This window comes from Phytophthora infestans, genomic scaffold, assembly GCF_000142945.1.
Source record: "Phytophthora infestans T30-4 supercont1.24 genomic scaffold, whole genome shotgun sequence".
Taxonomy (NCBI): domain Eukaryota; phylum Oomycota; class Peronosporomycetes; order Peronosporales; family Peronosporaceae; genus Phytophthora; species Phytophthora infestans.
This window is the reverse complement of record NW_003303735.1, coordinates 582,037-600,422: the sequence shown is the minus strand read 5'-3', so window position 1 is coordinate 600,422 and position 18,386 is coordinate 582,037. Positions and strand designations below refer to the sequence as shown.

The following is an 18,386-nucleotide window of genomic DNA, read 5'->3' as shown; positions in this document are numbered from 1 at the left end:
AGGACACGTTGACGGAGGCGGTCAACCTCAGGGCCCTGTGTCGGACCCGCAGTCGGAGCACTCGGTCAAGATTAGCGTCCGGGAGGCGCCGAGTACTCGTACTCGTACGAGGACACCTCCGCCCCTGCTTGACCGGACTACAAAAGTCCACTACCACGTGGAGCGGATTCTCCGGGAGCAACGGCGTCGCGGTACGCGACAGCTCCTCGTGAAGTGGAGGGGTTATACCCACTCCGAAAACTCGTGGGAGCCGATTGAACGGCTCCTGATCGACTGCCCGAAGGCTGTCGCAATCTGGGAACGGAAGCGGCGGCAGCTTCATAAGTAGTCCGGGGCTTCTTGCCCGAACGAGGTACGGATGATGAATACATACCGTACCCGCGCTCATCGTGAGCGCTAGAAGCCGCGCGCTTCAGGATGTCCCTTGGCAGCACGCGCTTGCTGACCAAGTGGGCAAACCGGACACGAAGATCACGCTGGTCCAGGATGCGGGACAGCAGCTGATCTGGTTCCGAGGGTGAGTACTTGAGAGACTCCACCCAAGCCCAGAACATGTCCTCACATGCGTTCCAGCTGGGACAGTTCTCGGGAAAAGCCCAGGTGTAGCCTCAGAGAGGGTAGAGACCACCCCGGTTCTCGGGCTTCTGTTGTGAAGTCATGTAGAGGGATTCGGTGCAGCGTGAAAAGCACGCCCCGGGCCACCTCCAAGTTGCTGACAAACAACCGCTTCTTCTGGACCAAGGTACGTTCGTAAACGCCCTTAGAAGTGTGGCCACCAACAAGGCCACGAGGAGCGACAAGAATCTCCAGGGGAGGTCAGCTCCAGATCTCACCTCGGGATGCCAATACCCTCGCGAGTTGATGGCAGCTCCCTGGCTGACGGGTGCCACCACCGAACCCCCACACACACGCTGAGCGGCTTGGAAGTCTCCTGCTGCCGGTCGAGTTCATTCGTGATCTCCTGGGGGCTCAGGAATAGCACCCTCTTCCTCTTCCTCCTCCTCCTCTTCATCCGAAGACCCGAAGAGGTTCCGATTGGAGTACCCAGTCTCCTCACGGAGTAGAGACTTAGAAGCTGTACGCTTGTTAGAGGGCTTGGCACCTTCGGCTTTAGAGACCTTAGCACGCGCAAGACCCTCGGCAAACGAGAGGCGTTTGCGAGGTTTCTCTTCCTCATCGCTACCAGCTTTGGAAGTGCCCTTATCCTTGACGGCCGGGCTCTCAGAGCACACAGACGTCCTAGGACTGTGATCACCGTGATCACTAGCGAGCGATTGCACGCTGTCGTCTTTGTGCTCGCTGAACACCGGGCTGTGCCCTCCCGCGGAGTCTATAAGAGCATCGTGAGTGCTCCCGGACTCGGCCTCGTCCTCACTGGCCGAGTCGAGCTCACGTTCAACGAACCGAGGGTTCGGACGGTTGTCTGGGGAGGCCGAGGGTGATGGACTGCGGCGTATGCTCGCACGCCCGCATCACCAGTTGAGCCGATCTCTTCGGAGGCCACTTTAGTAGCCTCCTGGAGTGCCGAGCCTTTGCCGTGAGAATTAGTGCTCTTGGCTTGCGCCTTTCCGGCAGCAGCCCTGGAGCGTGTCTTCGCACCGCTCTTCGCAGTGCCACGAGTCATGACAAACAGTCGAAGTGGAGACCAAGAAGAGGAGCGCACAGACTGCTGCTCGAGGCTTTAACTGTGAAGTGAGCCTCAGCCGCGCTCGCGCGACCAAATCGATGTACTTCGACTTTGAGAATGAAAGTTTGTGACGCACACTTCTTCATTCTGATTGGTCGGTAAACCGAGCCTAAGTGGGGAAGGATGTAACGGGGTACGTAGCCCTAAGTGTACCCCTAGTTACATGAAGTGTGACACGTCATACTTCAGGATATTTGGTACAAGGTACCAAGGTCATCCGAGGCCAACCATTGGCTGATGACATTGCTTTTCTATAGGTGACTTATAGTTTAAATATTTTACTCAAACTTAGCCTACCTTTAAGTATACTCAGTTTACAACCTACCTTAAATTGGTCACTTCGCTCCTTTTAGGAAAAGGAGACCTGCGAATTGCCGTTCACTGAGAGTTTGTATACTCTCGGAAGCCAACTTCCTCTAACGCAAGGTGCTGTGTGACCCCGTCACACACCACTCTACTACTACCTTTGCCAATCCAAACTTGTGATAGTATAAACCAAAACGGAGTGTCCCTTATTTACACATGTGCCAGTCCAACTCGGCGACAGTGTAAATCAAAGTGGAACGTCCCGTATTTTTTTTTTTAATTTTGAAATTTATTTTTTTAGAAAAAGCCTGTCATGCAAAGTTGATTTAGTGTAGTGCGAAACTTTACGTGCCGTACTCCATAGGTTCGCTACGAATAGCTGCCGCCACTGACAACGCACAGTGACGCGCCATCTTGTTAACCAAGCGCAGATCCATACATGGCAAGCTATGCTCTGCAGCGTTTTCAAGCAGCTGCATCCGGCGCTCTGTTTTCTATCCGTGTGGAGCAAGAAACATTTCGTCATGACTTAAGGCAATATAAGCCTTAATGCGTGCTTTTAATACACTAAAACACCCTGCCGCACAGTAAAATAGACACAAATGTTAGTACATGTGCACGCTATTATTCTCTGTAAAACGTACCCTCAATCGGGTTACACATGGGGGAGTATGGCGCCAACCGCAACAGCTCCAAGTCCTCCTGCTCAGTAATCAGATCCTCAGTCTGGCTATGAGCAGGAGCGTTGTCTAAGACAATGACAACCGTCTTGCCAGCGAAGTGGTCGCGGTACACGTCGTGGCGCTTGACCGCCTCGTACACCTTAGTGCATGTCGCCCGCGCGCCGCCTCTCTTCTTGATGTCCGGGGTTCCTCGCTCGACGATAGTCCGAGCCGTTGTAGCTGGAATTCCGTTGCAATCGGCTACTAAGGCCCAGTCCTGCCCAGCCTTGTGCGCGTCAAGAACGCGTGTCCGGGCCGCAAGGCCATGCTTTGGTTCTGCTGGCATGATGCCAGAAGAAGAGGTTTTGATGCCGACCACCAGTTAGCTCTGCACTAAATCGCCATTGCTCTATAGTCAATTTTTGAAAATAAAAATTAAAAAAATATTTGTCACTTAAGTTACTTCACACCGCTTTGCTTTACACTGTCGCCGATTTGGACTGGCAAAGGTGTAGAAATTTATTTTCTTAAAAAATTAGAAATCTCCAAAATTAATCCAGACCAATACGGATTTAGTGTAAAGCAAAATGATGAAGCATATCTTGTTCGATGGTCGCCTCGATAAGAGTCTCTTGTCTTCTACAGTACTGCACATGGACCACGTACATTACATTAGTGCATTGGCTATAGCCACGAGCGCCCCGCACCGGACGCCGTAAGAAGTGTACGAACTCTTCTTAGCGCTGACCGTCCAGGCAGGCAGCCCCAACACGAGCGCTTATGGCACGTCAATCGCTAGTGTGCTGTTTTTAAGACACAAACTCAGAGCTGCAACCCATCTTCTTCCATTCCCCACGGCTGGTTAACATTTGCAAGCGCAGCCCAAAGCTCTCGTCCTTGATGTACTCTGTCTAATCGGGTTGCTGGCTGTCTTGGTCCCTCTATCGATGATTATGCAGGCTGTACAAGCTGAGAGGTCACTGTGTGTACCCACACTCTCGTGTTCTGGCGCCCATACGCAGGTTCACGCCCCCTTACATCTTTGTGTGTACCCCAGTCCGCAGCGCGCCCGTAGTTCGTATTGCTGGATGTGTCACTCGCGTTCTTGCCAGTTTGCACTACACTAAATCTACATTGCTCTTAAAACTAATTTTGTAAAATTATTTTTCAAATTTAGATGTTACTTCGGTTACTTTACTCCGTTTTGGTTTACACTACCATCAAGTTGGCAAAGGTGTAGTACAAAACTTTAAAACCAAGAATACACCGAGCAGTTTGCATTCCTTGTTTCGTATTTCGAACAAGTGTAATGAATAAATGTTTCAGCGCTTCATTGAGATCAGCTTCTCTTTCATGACATGACTTCGTAAGCTTCATTTAATACACGTGGTTGTCACACGCTTTCGGGTCCGCTTAAATACGAACAGAAATCCTCCCATAATTTTAAAAACCGAACTATGGTTACTTTGTACTGTGCCGTAGTTGGTGTGGCTGGGAGCGCGTTCCCTGTGGACATTGACGAGAGCAAGTCGGTGGGGCACTTGAAGGACGCGATCAAGGAAAAGAGCGCATCGACGATCACATGCGATGCTATTGGCCAGCATGGCGATCAGACGCCGAGTCGCCGAAGGCGGCGAAGAGTCGGTAGAGGCCAGACAGATGCTGGTCAGAATTAAGTGTGTCAACACAATAAAAGACTTACTTTCATTAAAGCAATAGTAAGTACTAGAGTAAAACAGATCCTATGAGCACTTGGATAGAGTGCACCAGCAGGCAGAGGCTGTCTGCCAACCAGTGCGATGAGGACTTGAAGGCAGAAGGGAGAGATGCCGTCCGAGGACGCAGTCCGAGGACGAGCTCACTTCTTCTTCTGCCTCAGACTGAGCACAAGTCTAGAGAATAGGTAGTTAAGAGTAAAAGTAAATAAACTGTTTTGAGAGCTACTCTACAGCGTTCATTCTAACATTTCAAGTAAGATAAACAAGACTTCTGAGACCAACATGAGCAGGCTGCAGTTCCACGGGACCAAGGCGCATTTCGCTGGCTGGAAGGACAAGTTCGTGGATCATCTGGCTGCTAAGAGCGACGCCATCACGATTCTCGAGCTTCAGCAAAAACGGGCGAAGCCGATGACGCGCTATGAGAATTTGCTTAAATCCCAGCCGTCAATCCCGCCTCTCGAAGGAGAGCGTACGGCGGACCGCGTGCAGGCGCACGAGCTGCAAGAGGCGCTGCTCAGGGGACAGAAATCCTACATCAAGGATCTTCTGAACCAGACGCTGCCAAGAAACTTCGCTGACGAACGGCTCATGCGTATGCCGGTCTATGTGATCTGGAAAGCGGTTGAGAACGTTATGGTCTCAACACTGCGTCCGGCGTGGTAGACGCTGGTGTAGAATTTCGAGAGAGTGGCCAACTCGGACTTCAAGAATATTTCGCATCTGTTCCAGCAGCTCAAGGCTGCTCGCGAGCAAGCGAACAGGAACAGCATCGAGGCACTGGGTGAAAAGATCATATCGTCCCATCTCATACTCATCAAAGTCCTGGTTATTCTGCCTGGTCATCTGTGGGGCTCCGGAATTGAATTCCAATTAGGAGACTTCACGGTTGAGAAGGTGGAGCAAAAACTGGTCGCCATCTTCGGTACCAAGAGCAAGGCGCAAATTATGGCGCTGGGCAAGGGCATTGCGGTGAACCACGTGCAAGCCGGGACAGCCAAATCTAAGGCAAGTGCACTGGGCAAGCGAAAGGCCGCACCCAAGCCTATCAACGATCTGCACTACAACGTGGGGCATAAATCGTGCCACGTCTGTGCTGGGGAGTTCAACGACATGAATGATGTCGGTCCTCATCTGATTGCTGCCTGCCCCAAAATGAAGTACGACTTAAGCCTGGGCGTCAAGCGTAGGAACATCTGGAGCCGCGGCAAACAAGTGGGCACTTGCTGGTCGAAGCCGCAAGGAAAGGGCAAGTCGGTTGCCAAGATCAAGAAGCCAGCCCGCAAGCAGTTCCCGGGTTGAGGACTGTCTACCGAAACCGGTGAATGCGTGCGAGACGGTGCAGCCAGCCGCTCCACAAACTCCACCGCCTGTCAGCCCGCCAACGTCAATGCTGACACCCGGCTACGAAGATATGCACGGCATCGAGCCAATGGACACGGACGAGTCCATGTCGTTCTTCGACACGCCTGTCAACGCGGGACAAGTCACGGAAGCGCCAGCCGGTGATGGGCAGATCGCCGACATGGCGGCAGGTGTCAACAAGATGGCAGTTGACTTGGAACAAGCGGTAAGATCCATGTATCCTTTTCTGCTTGACAGTGAAACATTTCTGACCAATGACGCTTGGGTACTCGATTCAGGATGCGGGTTCGGGTTAACCAGTGAGGAGTCCCGGTTCGTGGAGAAGAGGCCCGACAACGGCTACATGTTTACATTTGCAGAAGGGTCTAAGCATACAAATACACACATTGGTACTGTGAAACTTTATTTGCATGGTCCGGGAGGTATCCGACCGTTTCAGTTTACAAACATTGCGCTTGTACCGCATGCTATTCTAAGCGAATACTGGCTACAAAGGGGAGGGTATCAGATTATAGGGTCAGCCAATGGCGACTTTAAATTTGTCCTCTATAAGAACCAATTGGTTTTTGTGGCCAAGGCAATTAACGGGGCGTATTATATACAATCCAAAACAGTAAAAGAACGACAAGCGTTCTGCCATGCGGTGAAAACGCAACCATGCAAGCCATTGGCACTGCCAGGAGTGGGCAAAGTAGAGGCTGCACTAAAGGAATGGCACGCAAAGTTGGGGCACTTGAACAAAGAGCAGGTGATCACAATGTTGACCAAACCAGTGGTAGCCGGTATGCCCACACTAAAGGCATCTGATCTAAGGCAAGTGCCATTCTTCTGTACAACATGTACGGAAATGAAGAAGAAACGGATGTCGTATCGCAATACAAAGGGCTCAAGAGATGCAAAGCCGATCAGCACGATACACATGGACACAAATGGTCCGATGAAGACAATGGAAGTCTTTGGAACCGTGGGCACTATCAAGTTGGCTTGCGCCTTTCCGGCAGCAGCCCTGGAGCGTGTCTTCGCACCGCTCTTCGCAGTGCCACGAGTCATGACAAACAGTCGAAGTGGAGACCAAGAAGAGGAGCGCACAGACTGCTGCTCGAGGCTTTAACTGTGAAGTGAGCCTCAGCCGCGCTCGCGCTGCCAAGTCGATGTTTTTCGACTTTGAGAATGAATAAAATTTTGTGACGTACACTTCTTCATTCTGATTGGTCGGTAAACCGAGCCTAAGTGGTAACGGGGTACGTAGCCCTAAGTGTACCCCTAGTTACATGAAGTGTGACACGTCATACTTCGGGATGTTTGGTACAAAGTACCAAGGTTGTCCGAGGCCAACCATTGGCGGATGACATTGCTTTTCTATTGGTGACTAATAGTTTGTATATTTAACTCAAGCTTAGCCTACCTATAAATATACTCAGCTTACACCCTCCCTTTAATTAGTCACCTCGCTCCCTTTAAGTAAAAAGAGACCTGTGAACTGCCGCTCACTGAGAGTTTGCATACTCTCGGAAGCCAACTTCCTCTACTGTGTGACCCCGTCACAATCATCGTACAATTTTAGCAAGGTATTCTGTCTTCATCTTTGGTGGATGGGTGCATAATATTATTTGTGAAAAGGAAGCTGCTTTTAAAAAGTGCTATTAAAATGAGTACTCATACGATTCGAAACTGTTATGACCGGGTAATGAAATCGCTGGATTATCTCGGGACTCTGGATACAATCCTTTGAACGTGTGCAAAAATATCCCTTTCTGTGACATCACCTTCTTTTCCCGCTTAGGTACGGGTGCAACATTTTAGCACCTTTTCTCTTATTCCGGCTCGAGAAATATGGTTACTTTGTTCTGTGCCGTCGTTGGTGTGGCTGGGAGCACGTTCCCTGTGGACATTAACGAGAACAAGTCGGTGGGGCACTTGAAGGAAGCGATCAAGGCGAAGAAGATGTTCCAGTTTCCTGCCGATGAGCTGCAGCTCTTCCTGGCAAAGGCGGGGGGCAACGCATGGCTGTCGAGCCTCACTGAAGATGTGAAGAAGCTGAAGAAGGGCGAGAAGACTGCTCTCGTCAAATCTCTAACGCAAGAAGAAAAGGAGCTGCAGGGAGAGGATCCGCTTTCTGAGTGTCTGGAAGGCATGGATCCCCCGAAAGTGAAACAGATTCACGTGCTGGTGGCGTTGCCTCCTGGGACAAGTAGTGCGCCTATTTCTGATGGGACGGACTTATGGCTGTCGAGATTTCAACATAGTGAAGTTGCAAAACTTACGCTACTGCCGACACGCGGAGATCTAAATGAATTTATCGGACAACCTCTCCCTGTAAAGATTGGGTTACCGCAGTCTGTATTTCAGGCTTGGTCGAGTCCATTGATACTAGGCCAACTCCTTCGAGATAAATTGTTCGAGCTAAACGACATTTCGCCGTGCGAATTTTTGAAAGATTCGGTGTTTAGCGCTGCGTTCCTGTACCCGCAGGTGGATGGGGATGCCACAGAGAGTGCATTTCATTATTTCTGGGATTCAATTATCCGTGTGGTGCTCGGGTTTGTGTTTAGGCGTGCTTACGTCAACCGGGATTCGAGCAGGAAATCCTTGTCAGGTTTGAAGCGACCCGACTTTTTGTTTGCTTTGGATCATATCTGTGTTTTTCGTGGTGAGGAGAAAGAACCTCGTACTTCTATCACTGTGCCTCGTGAGGAGCTCTCTAAAAAACTGGTGTGGTCCTACGGTGGAGTGCCGTATGTGTTTGGCTATGCTGCGTCGGGCTTCGAGCTAGAATTATTTGCTATCTATCAAGACGTCACGGGCAACGTTAAAACCCACCTTATTGGAGGGTTTAACTTGCAGCATGCGCCGGAACGTTTTCGACTTGTACTGGCACTTCTGAATTTGTGTCTGCTTTTCCCGGCAATTGCGCAAAACTGTCCGGCCTCGGCAGGGACCGAGTTCATGGACATCCATCGCGCCAATGGCGTTAAGGTGCGGTTGAGTCCGATTTTCGTCGATAAGATCTTTCACACACAAGAAGAGTATCGTCGCGTGAAGCGGATCTACGATTCTTTGAAAGCTTATAGGATTCCTTGTGCCGATGCAGTTGTCACGGTGGATTCAGACCAATTGAGGTTGACACTTAAGCCCCGCGGCGTTGAGATGAAGCCATGCAGCTTGAGTGAACTGTTCGTCGCGCTCGGGAACGTTCTCGAGGCCCTTGTAGTCCTCCATCGCAACGGGTGGATGCACAGAGACATCCGTTGGTCTAACGTGATCAAGCATATCGACCGCGTTGAATGGTTTTTGATCGACTTCGCTGATGCAGCTCAAAGTCCGCAGAAATATCCCAGCGGCGATCACTTGACGCACGACGAACACGCTTCAGATATTTTTATGGAAGGTGGATCCCACACGACTGCGGTTGACTTATGGGCCGTGGGATACCTGGTGAAGACAAGTAAGATTGAACGGGAATGGACTGCGGAGCCCGAAAGAGCGCTTTTCCTGGATCGGTTGATGAACACAGACCCGAGTGCTCGGCCGACGGCAGACGAAGCCTTACAGCTTCTGTCACGTTTTGAACGTGAAGCTGCTGAGCAGGAATCACAGGGCAAGGGTGTGCGCAAGAAGCAAAGACGTGCGTAAATTTTTGCATCGCTATGGCACTACCATTACGCGCTGGGACAAAGTACTATGGTACTAACAACAGGAGTAGTCGATGAATGAGCAACACACGTTTACTTCGAATGTATGAGAAATCTCGGTTGACGAGAGAAACTCGTTGACACACGCAGCAGCTGTCATGCAGTGCGAATGTGGCCACTCGTTGTCGGATACGCCCGCCTTCACGGCGGCCACCACGATAGGTTAAGTACACCATCGCAGCCTTCTCTATTAATCCCTGAACGCTGAAAATCGTCCCGGTCTGCATCGTCGCCGGCATGTTTGCGCTGAGGGGACGGTGCCAAAGTTGTCAATATCACTCATCGTAATTGTGCCGTAGACGGTGAGTTGAGTGGTAGAATGAAAAGCCGGTATTTTGCATCTAAATAAGCTCGGAGCAGCGGGAACATCGTGGCACTTGCGCAAACGCCCGAGCTTATGCGTCCACGGACCAGAACGCCGACCACACTCAGCGCTGTCAAACAACGCGCCGTCCACGTCCAGCTCGACCAACGCCAGCAGTGCTTTCCTCATCCACCCACTGCCGCCTCCCCGCAGTTACCGTTGCTGCTGTATCCGCCACCCGCACGCCGCCCTTCCACTGTCGCGGACGTCGCCACCCTTGCTCACCACCTCATTCACTCTGCTCCCTCACGCCTCTTCCACTCTAGCTCGCCACCGTCGCCACCATTGCCGCCACTCCACTCGCTCGCCGTCTCCCCCTTTTTTTAAACTTAAAGTAAAAGTGCAAATTTAAAAATAAAAGCATAAATTTTAACAAGTACATGCAGTATTTTTGTTTAAACCACGTTTTATGTTACGGTCGGAGGTTGTAGAAGTTCTTCCTCATTATCTGTACAGTGCGATAATCGAAACCAGCTTTGTGCTACTTTCATCGCCAGCGGGATCGGGGAAAACATCACTCTTGGCGATGTTCGCTCGTCAATATCCTGACTTTCGCTATGTACCTATCGCATTCGATAGTGCCGTAGAAGATGCCACTACCATTCTCCTTAACCATGGGGTTGATGTTCGTTGTAAAACGTGCTCAGTACCCGAAGACAAGCTGTGCGTCGTTAAAATGGATGACTGTCAACGACAGTATAAAGATTTGGATTTTTGGGCTCGACTTATTAAGGGCTCAGCAAGCTGGTTGCCGACCCATGTTCGGTTCATCATATCCGCGACGCATTTGCTCGAGATAGATGCTCCTTCTAGCCGTGTTGCCTTTAACAGCATTTCATGGAAGCTGACAAGAGATGACTTCTTGATCAGTGGTGCGGAGGCGCATGAATTCTTAATCTTGGACAACGGATTGCCGGCAAGTTTGCGACAGGCCACATTTTTGGAGGTGATCGATCATACGAGATTGCAACGGGCATATTGGTTCATTGCGCGTTTCAATTTACACGCATTTTAAAGTGGCACGCATTTTAAAGTGGCACGTCCAACCGAGCATGATTGGCTGGCATACTACATGTCAGGGGCCTTTGTGGATCAAATGGCTCGTTGCTTCGGAAGTGATCACAGAACACCAACCCATCCCGATCATCAAAGATTTCTTACCATGTGTTTGGTCGACGACCCCGCCTATCAGCCATTGGTGCACCATTTGAGTGACGATGAAATGCAATGCTTTACAAGGTTAAAGAAGGCCGGTATTGTATTTGAAGATGGCGCTTATGTGAACTTTACGTCCCCCTTGGCTGAGAGATACTACTACAAGTGGCTGTTTCCTGGTCGTGGATATGTAAATCCTACATCATTGTATGAGCTGGTCCGGAAGGCGATTGGAAGTATGTCTGCTTCTGTTCTGAAACAATCCGTTGTCCGCGAATATGACTTTCCCAAAGAAGCTGTTTTCCAGCATCAGTTTATGGCTGCTCTTGCGCTTCACACGATGAACACGTGTTACATTTGCCCGGAACTGTCGAGAGTGTTTCCTGCTTCACCCCGTCAGCACAGCCAGCGCATCGATGGAGAAATTGATTTCTATTTGAATGGAAGTCTTCGGTGGGGGATCGAATTACTTGTGAATGGCGACAGGATTGGCGAGCCTATGTCCCGATTCGCGACGGGTGGGAAATATGCTGCGCTTGCAGCTAAAGAATATGTTGTCATCGATTTCCGAGGCAACGTGAATGGGACAATTACGAATGTTGTCCGCAAACAAGAGAGGGTCACAGTTTTTTTTAAGCTGGGAGACTTCACGTCATGTCGCTGCATTTTTGGATTGGTCGAGAGCTCGGAACTGATCAGTTTGAACCGCCAAGTGCCTAAAATGAATACTTCCCTTCCTCAAACTATTAATAATACCTCCGCTCGCAAAATCAATCACCTTACCAATACGATAACAGACTGCTTAAACTCCATACCCTAGTAAAAGCGTTTGAGCAGTGACCATGAAGCTAAACTGATTATCGTGGTACCCCGTCTAAGGCGATATATTTCCAGCAAACTGTTGGATGTTTACACCGTTCACTCTAATTAGTCGTGCTTCGAAATTAGTCGTGCATTCGCGCTTTAGTGACGTCACAAATGTGGGATATTTTTGAACACTTTTCAATTCTAAAAAAAAAATTGGTTTTTGGAAAGATCTCTGCGATTACTTTATTCTAGAATGCTAGGTTAAAAATATGAACGAGTTGTTTTTAAGAGCATCTCCAGCGGTTAGACTTATTTGCAAGTCCTATTGAGACGGATGAGACCTCAATTTTTAGGATAGAACGCCTGATTGCATCTTGTCTACAGCGGTTTGGAACTCACCGCGGCTTAACATTTTTTTGTCCAATCAAACGACGATACAAAAGATCTCTCTAGATACCGCACTATCAGAAATACACGAAGGAGTGAAGCGCTGCTGGCGACGTCAAGTATGGACGACGACTCGGAAGAAGAGTACTATTTCACCTACATGTTGCCTGAGGGCGAAGTGAACAACACGAGCGCAGTGCGGGGCAGACACGGCGGGTCCACCAAAGGCATGAGAGCAAATAAAGAGCGGGATCGAGAAATGTGGGGTGAACGCCTAATGAGTGACTACTTTGGCGACAACCATTTGAGTAAACGACATGTTCTCCTTTAAAACTGTCCATTAATGTTCATGGCTACTCGTTCTGATGCAGATGACTTCCGCAGGCGATTTCGTATGCGTCGTAACCTCTTTGAGCTCATTACAATTGCCCTGGTTGAGGATGAAGAGTGCAGCTACTTCGTCCAGCGTAGTGATGCAACTGGACGGGCTGGTTTCCTACCAGAGCAGAAGGTGACGTGTGCTTTACGGATGTTGGCATATGGAGCATCAGCAGACCAATTAGATGAGTTGATTCGTATGGCTGAGTCCACAGTGTTGGAGACCTTAAAGCTGTTCTGCAGAAATATTTTCCGGTTATTTGGTCCAGAGTATCTTCGAAAGCCGACCAAGGATGACTTGGAAATACTTCTTGCCGAGAATGCTGAACGCGGATTTCCGAGTATGATTGGTAGCTTGGACTGTATGCACTGGACATGGAAGAATTGTCCAACGGCATGGCAAGGAGCTTTTCAGGGAAAAGAGAAGTGTTCGACGGTGATCTTGGAAGCCGTGGCTTCTAAGTCGTTATGGATTTGGCATGCATTCTTTGGCATGCCTGGCGCCAACAATGATTATAATGTACTCAAGCGTTCACCTTTGTTGAATGACCTGGTAAATGGTGTTGCTCCCAGGATTTACTTAACTGTGAATGGTGCGACGTACAGTCAGGGATACTATTTTACAGATGGAATTTATCCTGCCTGGGCAATTTTCCAATCCAGTATCAGTGCGCCCCAAGGCAACAAGCGTAAGTGCTACGTTGCCCAGCAGGAAGCCGCTCGCAAAGACGTTGATCGCACATTTGGAGTATTACAACAACGCTTTCGAATTCTTGCCCTGCCCTGTAAACTATGGAGTGTCGATGCAATGAATGATGTGATGCTAGCATGCATCATCCTTCATAAGATGATTGTGGAAGACGAGCAGCGAATTACCTCGCTAAATCATCAGTACCTGTTTGAAGATGAATAGGTCAGCCCGGCAGAAGTTGGTGTACCGGATGAGTGCCCAGTCGCAATGATAGCAAACGCGATGCAAGTGCTTGAAGACGAAGAACTTCACTATGAATTAAAAACGGATTTGATCGAACACGTATGGCAGTGCTACGGTGATCTCGGCTAGCAAAACTTCTCTCTGGATCCTGTGTAGTAGGTTTTTAAGCTAGACTACGTGCAGAAGCCCAGCTAAATTAAAGTACTGATTTGATTGTCAGCAACTTCACTTTCTTCACCCTCGCCGTTATGTAGTCCTGCCACGTGCGGTGCCATGAACGAACGCTCAGGTGTTTCCAGCTCTTCGCTTTGTTGTAACTGCTGGCGCTCTTGTGAATCAGCAAGTGTCTTCCTCATGTTGGCGAGGATGGTTTTTCGCTGCATAGTAAAATATTCCTGTGATTCGTAGCTAGCGGGATTCTGCAAGAAGATAGATAGATGGAGACTTTGCTCCATCACAGCGACCTTCTTTTCTGTGGCAACAACGAGCCTGAGGTGAGCTTCACCCCCAATCGTTTGAGCTCCAGCACTTCCATGACTCTCATTAGTTTTGGCGTTAGCCGCCTTTGCTGCTTTGCGGCCTTCTGGTCTCTCCAAAGACGCAACGTCACTTGTTCATCGCTTGACTCCAATAGATGAGGCCGAAGTGATCTTGTTGGTCCACTTGGACTTGTCCTTGAGCTCCTTCCACGCCGCAAGAAACTCGAACGGCTGTTTGTGTCGCTCTTAGTAAACCTTCAACGCGGCGTCCAGATACATAGCGTCATTCCATCCTGATCGCTCTCTGCTGGCGACCTTCGCATATAAACCGCAGAACATCGTTACTTCTGGCTGCAGTTTCTTCCATCGACCCATTATCGCGACCTCCGTTCGTGGATCCTTGTCTTCTGGTCTCTTGTTTTCCAGCCAGTGGCTGTACAAGCGACTGCTGAACGTGCTCTTCTTCTGTCCTGCACCACGCACTGCGTCCTCCGATACCTTCAGCCACGACAGGCAAAGCTGTATGGTCTCGCTCTCACTCCACGCTAAGCCCTTCCCCATCGTACTGCAAGTTTCCGTGTCGGTGCTGAGATCGAAGGTTTCCTTTCGTTAGACTGAGGTTTTATATAAAGTCCTTGGACTAGAAATATAAGATTTCCTGAAGCTAAAACTAATAATACCACCAACGGGTGGGGCAAAAAAACTTGTCGAGAGATTTATTTGCGCAACTTTTGGGATAAAACTATCGTTAGAGCCTACCGCAGGAGATGCTCTAACAACTTAATTTCAAAAAAAAAATGTGCTCCAACCTCAACACCATTATTAGTCATGGCATGACCAATTAGAGTAAACGATTCACTTCGCAAGACCAGCAGGGATATAAGGATCGACGCTGCTGGCGTTCGTGCGGTGGTGAACAGAGGTCCCCTACAGCTAAGGGTGGAATGCGTGAGGACAGATGAGTCAGCAAGGGCATCGCTTTCTCCATTAATGATCCTTATCGTGTGTCCGTCGTGACAGACGTTGGTGTGCGCTGGACTGTCTGCTGAAGGCAATGTTAGCTGCTAGACACCTTGCAACGGCCCCCCATTACTGCATGCGATAGTGAAGGTATGGACACTTAACATGTCCTATTTGCTGATGCCGGTCAAGGCCTGTGTATCGAGCCGATGAATGCGACGAAGTAGTGAAGGTATGGACACTTAACATGTCCAATTTGCTGATGCCGGTCAAGGCCTGTGTATCGAGCCGATGAATCCGACGCTTGTCGCTCAACGACATCCGCTGTCGTGAATCAAGCGCATGCTCAAGGCAAACATCTCTGCAGTGGCTCACGGATTCAGTAGTTTTTACGTGCTGAAATGGCGAGCAATAACGCCTGCCGCTACACTGATGTGGTGGAACAAGCACACCCGCAGTTGAGCAATTTGACCATAAAAGCCCGGGTCTATTATCGTTTCAAAGGTCAAAGCTCCTGGAACGCAGTGTCTTGCTTGGCACAGCTAAGTTGACAGCACAGTACCCACTGGGCTGTTTTACAGAAGGATCGGTAGCCCTCCGCAAACTTTATGATCATGAAAAAGAACGAGGTGGAGCGCTGTGATTTTTTTTGGAAAGGTGATTAATTTTCCGAGCGGAGGTAGTAGCCCCCGACATTCTTGAAGCTAATCACATTTATAAACTACGACGTTGTATTAAGTTTCTGCCTCCTAAGAGCCGCTTAATTGCAATGTGTATCGCTCCATCGACGTCCTTGGATTATCCTGTGGCAAGAAGTTTCATCGTCGGAACGACGGTGCCGACATACATACATGTCTTCATCCTACCAGAAACTTCATCTTAAAACAAACTCCCTGTCTGAAGCACGATGACCAATTTCTCCCCAGCCCCTGGCTCGATAATCCATTTCTTCACCCACGTCTTGCAATCGACCGTGACGATACCAGTACCATGAAACTTCCAAGCACCAACTTGTTTTTGCTTGAACTGGGTAAATTCATAGCAAAAGACGAGCGCAAGATCCCAATTATGTCACTTTGGCTTTCGCTGACCATCTCCCCCTGCACGCCCTGTATACTCAGCATTTAAACCCTCAATGATCTTCTCCATCGCACCGCTGTCTAGTTTTTTCTTCCAATGTTTGCTTCGCAAACGAACAGTGGATTGTTACTCCCAGGAACCATCACGTAACAATCCAATCTCTCGCTGTCCTTAGCGCGAGCAAGATGGCCGAAGTTGCAGTCACCATCACCAGCACCGCAGGCGCCAAGAATATAATCCGGACATCTCGCATTAGGTGGTGCCACAAACGGGATCATGGTTTCTGCGAACTTCTTCTTCAAACCAGCATATCTTTCCAACAACGCACTGGCCTTAAATTTTGTTGGATAGGGTTCGTCCTGAAATTCATCAACCAAAGCAAAGAAGAACTCGTTAAAGGCGATTCCTCGAACACCATTTTTTCGCGACGCACAGAAAAGCGCATGAGCCACTAAGTTCTCGAATTCGCAGTAATTGTTTTTGAGAGCATTTGTATTTCCGTGTGGTTCATTGCCAATTCGTCTGCGAAACTCATCAAAAACACTAGCTGTTGAATACTTCGTCCCGGTGTTGTAGTCGTAGTACGCCGAAAACTCCTTTCCACCGAGCACGGCGAGGTACAGCAACACGTCTTCCTCAATGACTGGAAAACGACAGATTGGCATCCAGGGGGTTTCATCCACCTTTTTTAATCTGCCCCCTGAAACAACCACATCAGTAATTTCTTCATCAACCAAGTTCGCAAAATGCACATGCATGCTCTGAACCCCCACTTTACTATTTTTCAAAGGCGGTTCACTCCTGTCATCATCACCACTGGTAGCATAAATCGTGTAATCAGGAAGTTCGACGCTGGCATTGGTGTACGATAGCGCCATCAGCTGCGCATGTCTCCCTGACTCAGTGTTCATGAAGCCTTTACCATCCTGAGCCTTGACACATACCGCCTTGAACGCTGCGTCTAGCATGTCCGCCAAAGCAAATATTTAATTTTCGCAACTTCCTCCAGAGCAAATTGTACCACAGCGTCCACAAAATACCGCGAGATCAGACCACGAGAATTATCAGCAATGTCCTTCACGACGGGATGCAACTTTATCACCTTCTGCCACGATTCTTCCTTCGCAGGATCGCTGAAGGGAATAGACTGGTAAGTTGGAAACTAGAGACAACGGTCATCCACCAATGAGAGCCTGTGCGACTGTGCTGTGACTGACTAACCAGGTTCGAAATCTTGGCGTCCGTGCCCATTACAATCACGACCAGACCGCAAGCACGAAAGACATTGCGTTAAAACGCCGCTAATTTCATCATGTTCGGAATTTCCCCGCTTGGCGTCATTACATCCAAAATGAAGAACGGTAACACTTTCCGATTGTTTATTTTAGTGCGCGCATCAATGACATCTTTCAGACCACACTTGGCCACTTCAAACGTTTCGTTTTCAACGCGGATCATCTGTGCGCCAACATCTGCACGGGAATAATACCTCAACAGTTTGATAATGAAGCCATACGTCCACAGTTCCTGCGTGGTGTAAAACGACGAAGCGCAGTTCAAATTCTCTGCTTTTGGTAGCTTCTCCAGCCCGTCCTTCTTCACAACAGATTCGAAGGCAGTCGCGATGGATGAAAAGTTCCAATACACGCGTTGCATTTCTTCCCCCGCAGAAAGAAGAGGCCAATAAAACCACGGCCGTGGATGTTTGCGTCCTTCACCTCCCAATGAAAACGCCAGTTGCGACTTCCCCATTCCAGATGACCCTTCCACGCAGATGAAAGGCTTCGGATGAGACCCTTCCTCGTAAATGGTGTCAATTTTGTCGAGAATTGCACCACAGCAACTGTGGCACTTGATTTGGATCTCTTGACCAAAGCGTTGGTAGTACGCCAGCTCGGCCATGAGCACTTCATCTTTTCTCTCCCTCACCTCAACGGTAGTTGTAATTCCTGGAACCACCACCAGCACGTTCACATGGCCCCTCCCTTCTACTTCCTCGTCTTCATCCACTCCACCGACATCCACATCCGACAACTGCACACGCCGAAGCCACGCTCGCGCCGCTTCCAGCAGCTTCAGACCAGTTGTATCAATCACATCCTTTTTCACTTCTTCTTCAGTCAGCCACGGACCGCGACCCTCATCCTTCTTCGCCAGGAAGAGCTGCAGGTTTTTGGCGTCTGTTAGAATGAACGCTGTAGAGTAGCTCTCAAAACAGTTTATTTACTTTTACTCTTAACTACCTATTCTCTAGACTTGTGGTTAGTCTGAGGCAGAAGAAGAAGTGAGCTCGTCCTCGGACTGCGTCCTCGGACGGCATCTCTCTCTTCTGCCTTCAAGTCCTCATCGCACTGGTTGGCAGACAGCCTCTTGCTGGTGCACTCTATCCAAGTGCTCATAGGATCTGTTTTA

General features: G+C 49.3%; 4 protein-coding genes and 1 pseudogene across 4 annotated transcripts; 4 read left to right on the top strand and 1 right to left on the bottom strand.

Moving 5' to 3' along the window:
* Window positions 1–4,112: 4,112 nt before the first annotated feature.
* PITG_22956 (crinkler (CRN) family protein, putative) lies at window positions 4,113–4,331 on the top strand (the record flags this gene model as incomplete). The annotated part of the gene is made up of 1 exon (XM_002900677.1): window positions 4,113–4,331. One exon carries the CDS (start codon window positions 4,113–4,115, stop codon window positions 4,329–4,331), a length of 219 nt encoding a protein of 72 aa, XP_002900723.1.
* A 1,588-nt stretch (window positions 4,332–5,919) lies between these two features.
* On the top strand, window positions 5,920–6,679 carry PITG_12095 (uncharacterized protein; the record flags this gene model as incomplete). Its single annotated transcript, XM_002900676.1, has 2 exons — window positions 5,920–6,577; window positions 6,648–6,679. 2 exons carry the CDS (start codon window positions 5,920–5,922, stop codon window positions 6,677–6,679), a joined length of 690 nt encoding a protein of 229 aa, XP_002900722.1.
* An 885-nt stretch (window positions 6,680–7,564) lies between these two features.
* Window positions 7,565–9,991, top strand: PITG_12094 (Crinkler (CRN) family protein; the record flags this gene model as incomplete). Its single annotated transcript, XM_002900675.1, has 1 exon — window positions 7,565–9,991. One exon carries the CDS (start codon window positions 7,572–7,574, stop codon window positions 9,369–9,371), a length of 1,800 nt encoding a protein of 599 aa, XP_002900721.1.
* Window positions 9,992–12,864: 2,873 nt separating this feature from the next.
* Window positions 12,865–13,584, top strand: PITG_12093 (uncharacterized protein; the record flags this gene model as incomplete). The annotated part of the gene is made up of 3 exons (XM_002900674.1): window positions 12,865–13,214; window positions 13,320–13,374; window positions 13,468–13,584. 3 exons carry the CDS (start codon window positions 12,865–12,867, stop codon window positions 13,582–13,584), a joined length of 522 nt encoding a protein of 173 aa, XP_002900720.1.
* A 1,971-nt stretch (window positions 13,585–15,555) lies between these two features.
* Window positions 15,556–18,155, bottom strand: PITG_12092 (annotated as a pseudogene; the record flags this gene model as incomplete).
* Window positions 18,156–18,386: the final 231 nt, after the last annotated feature.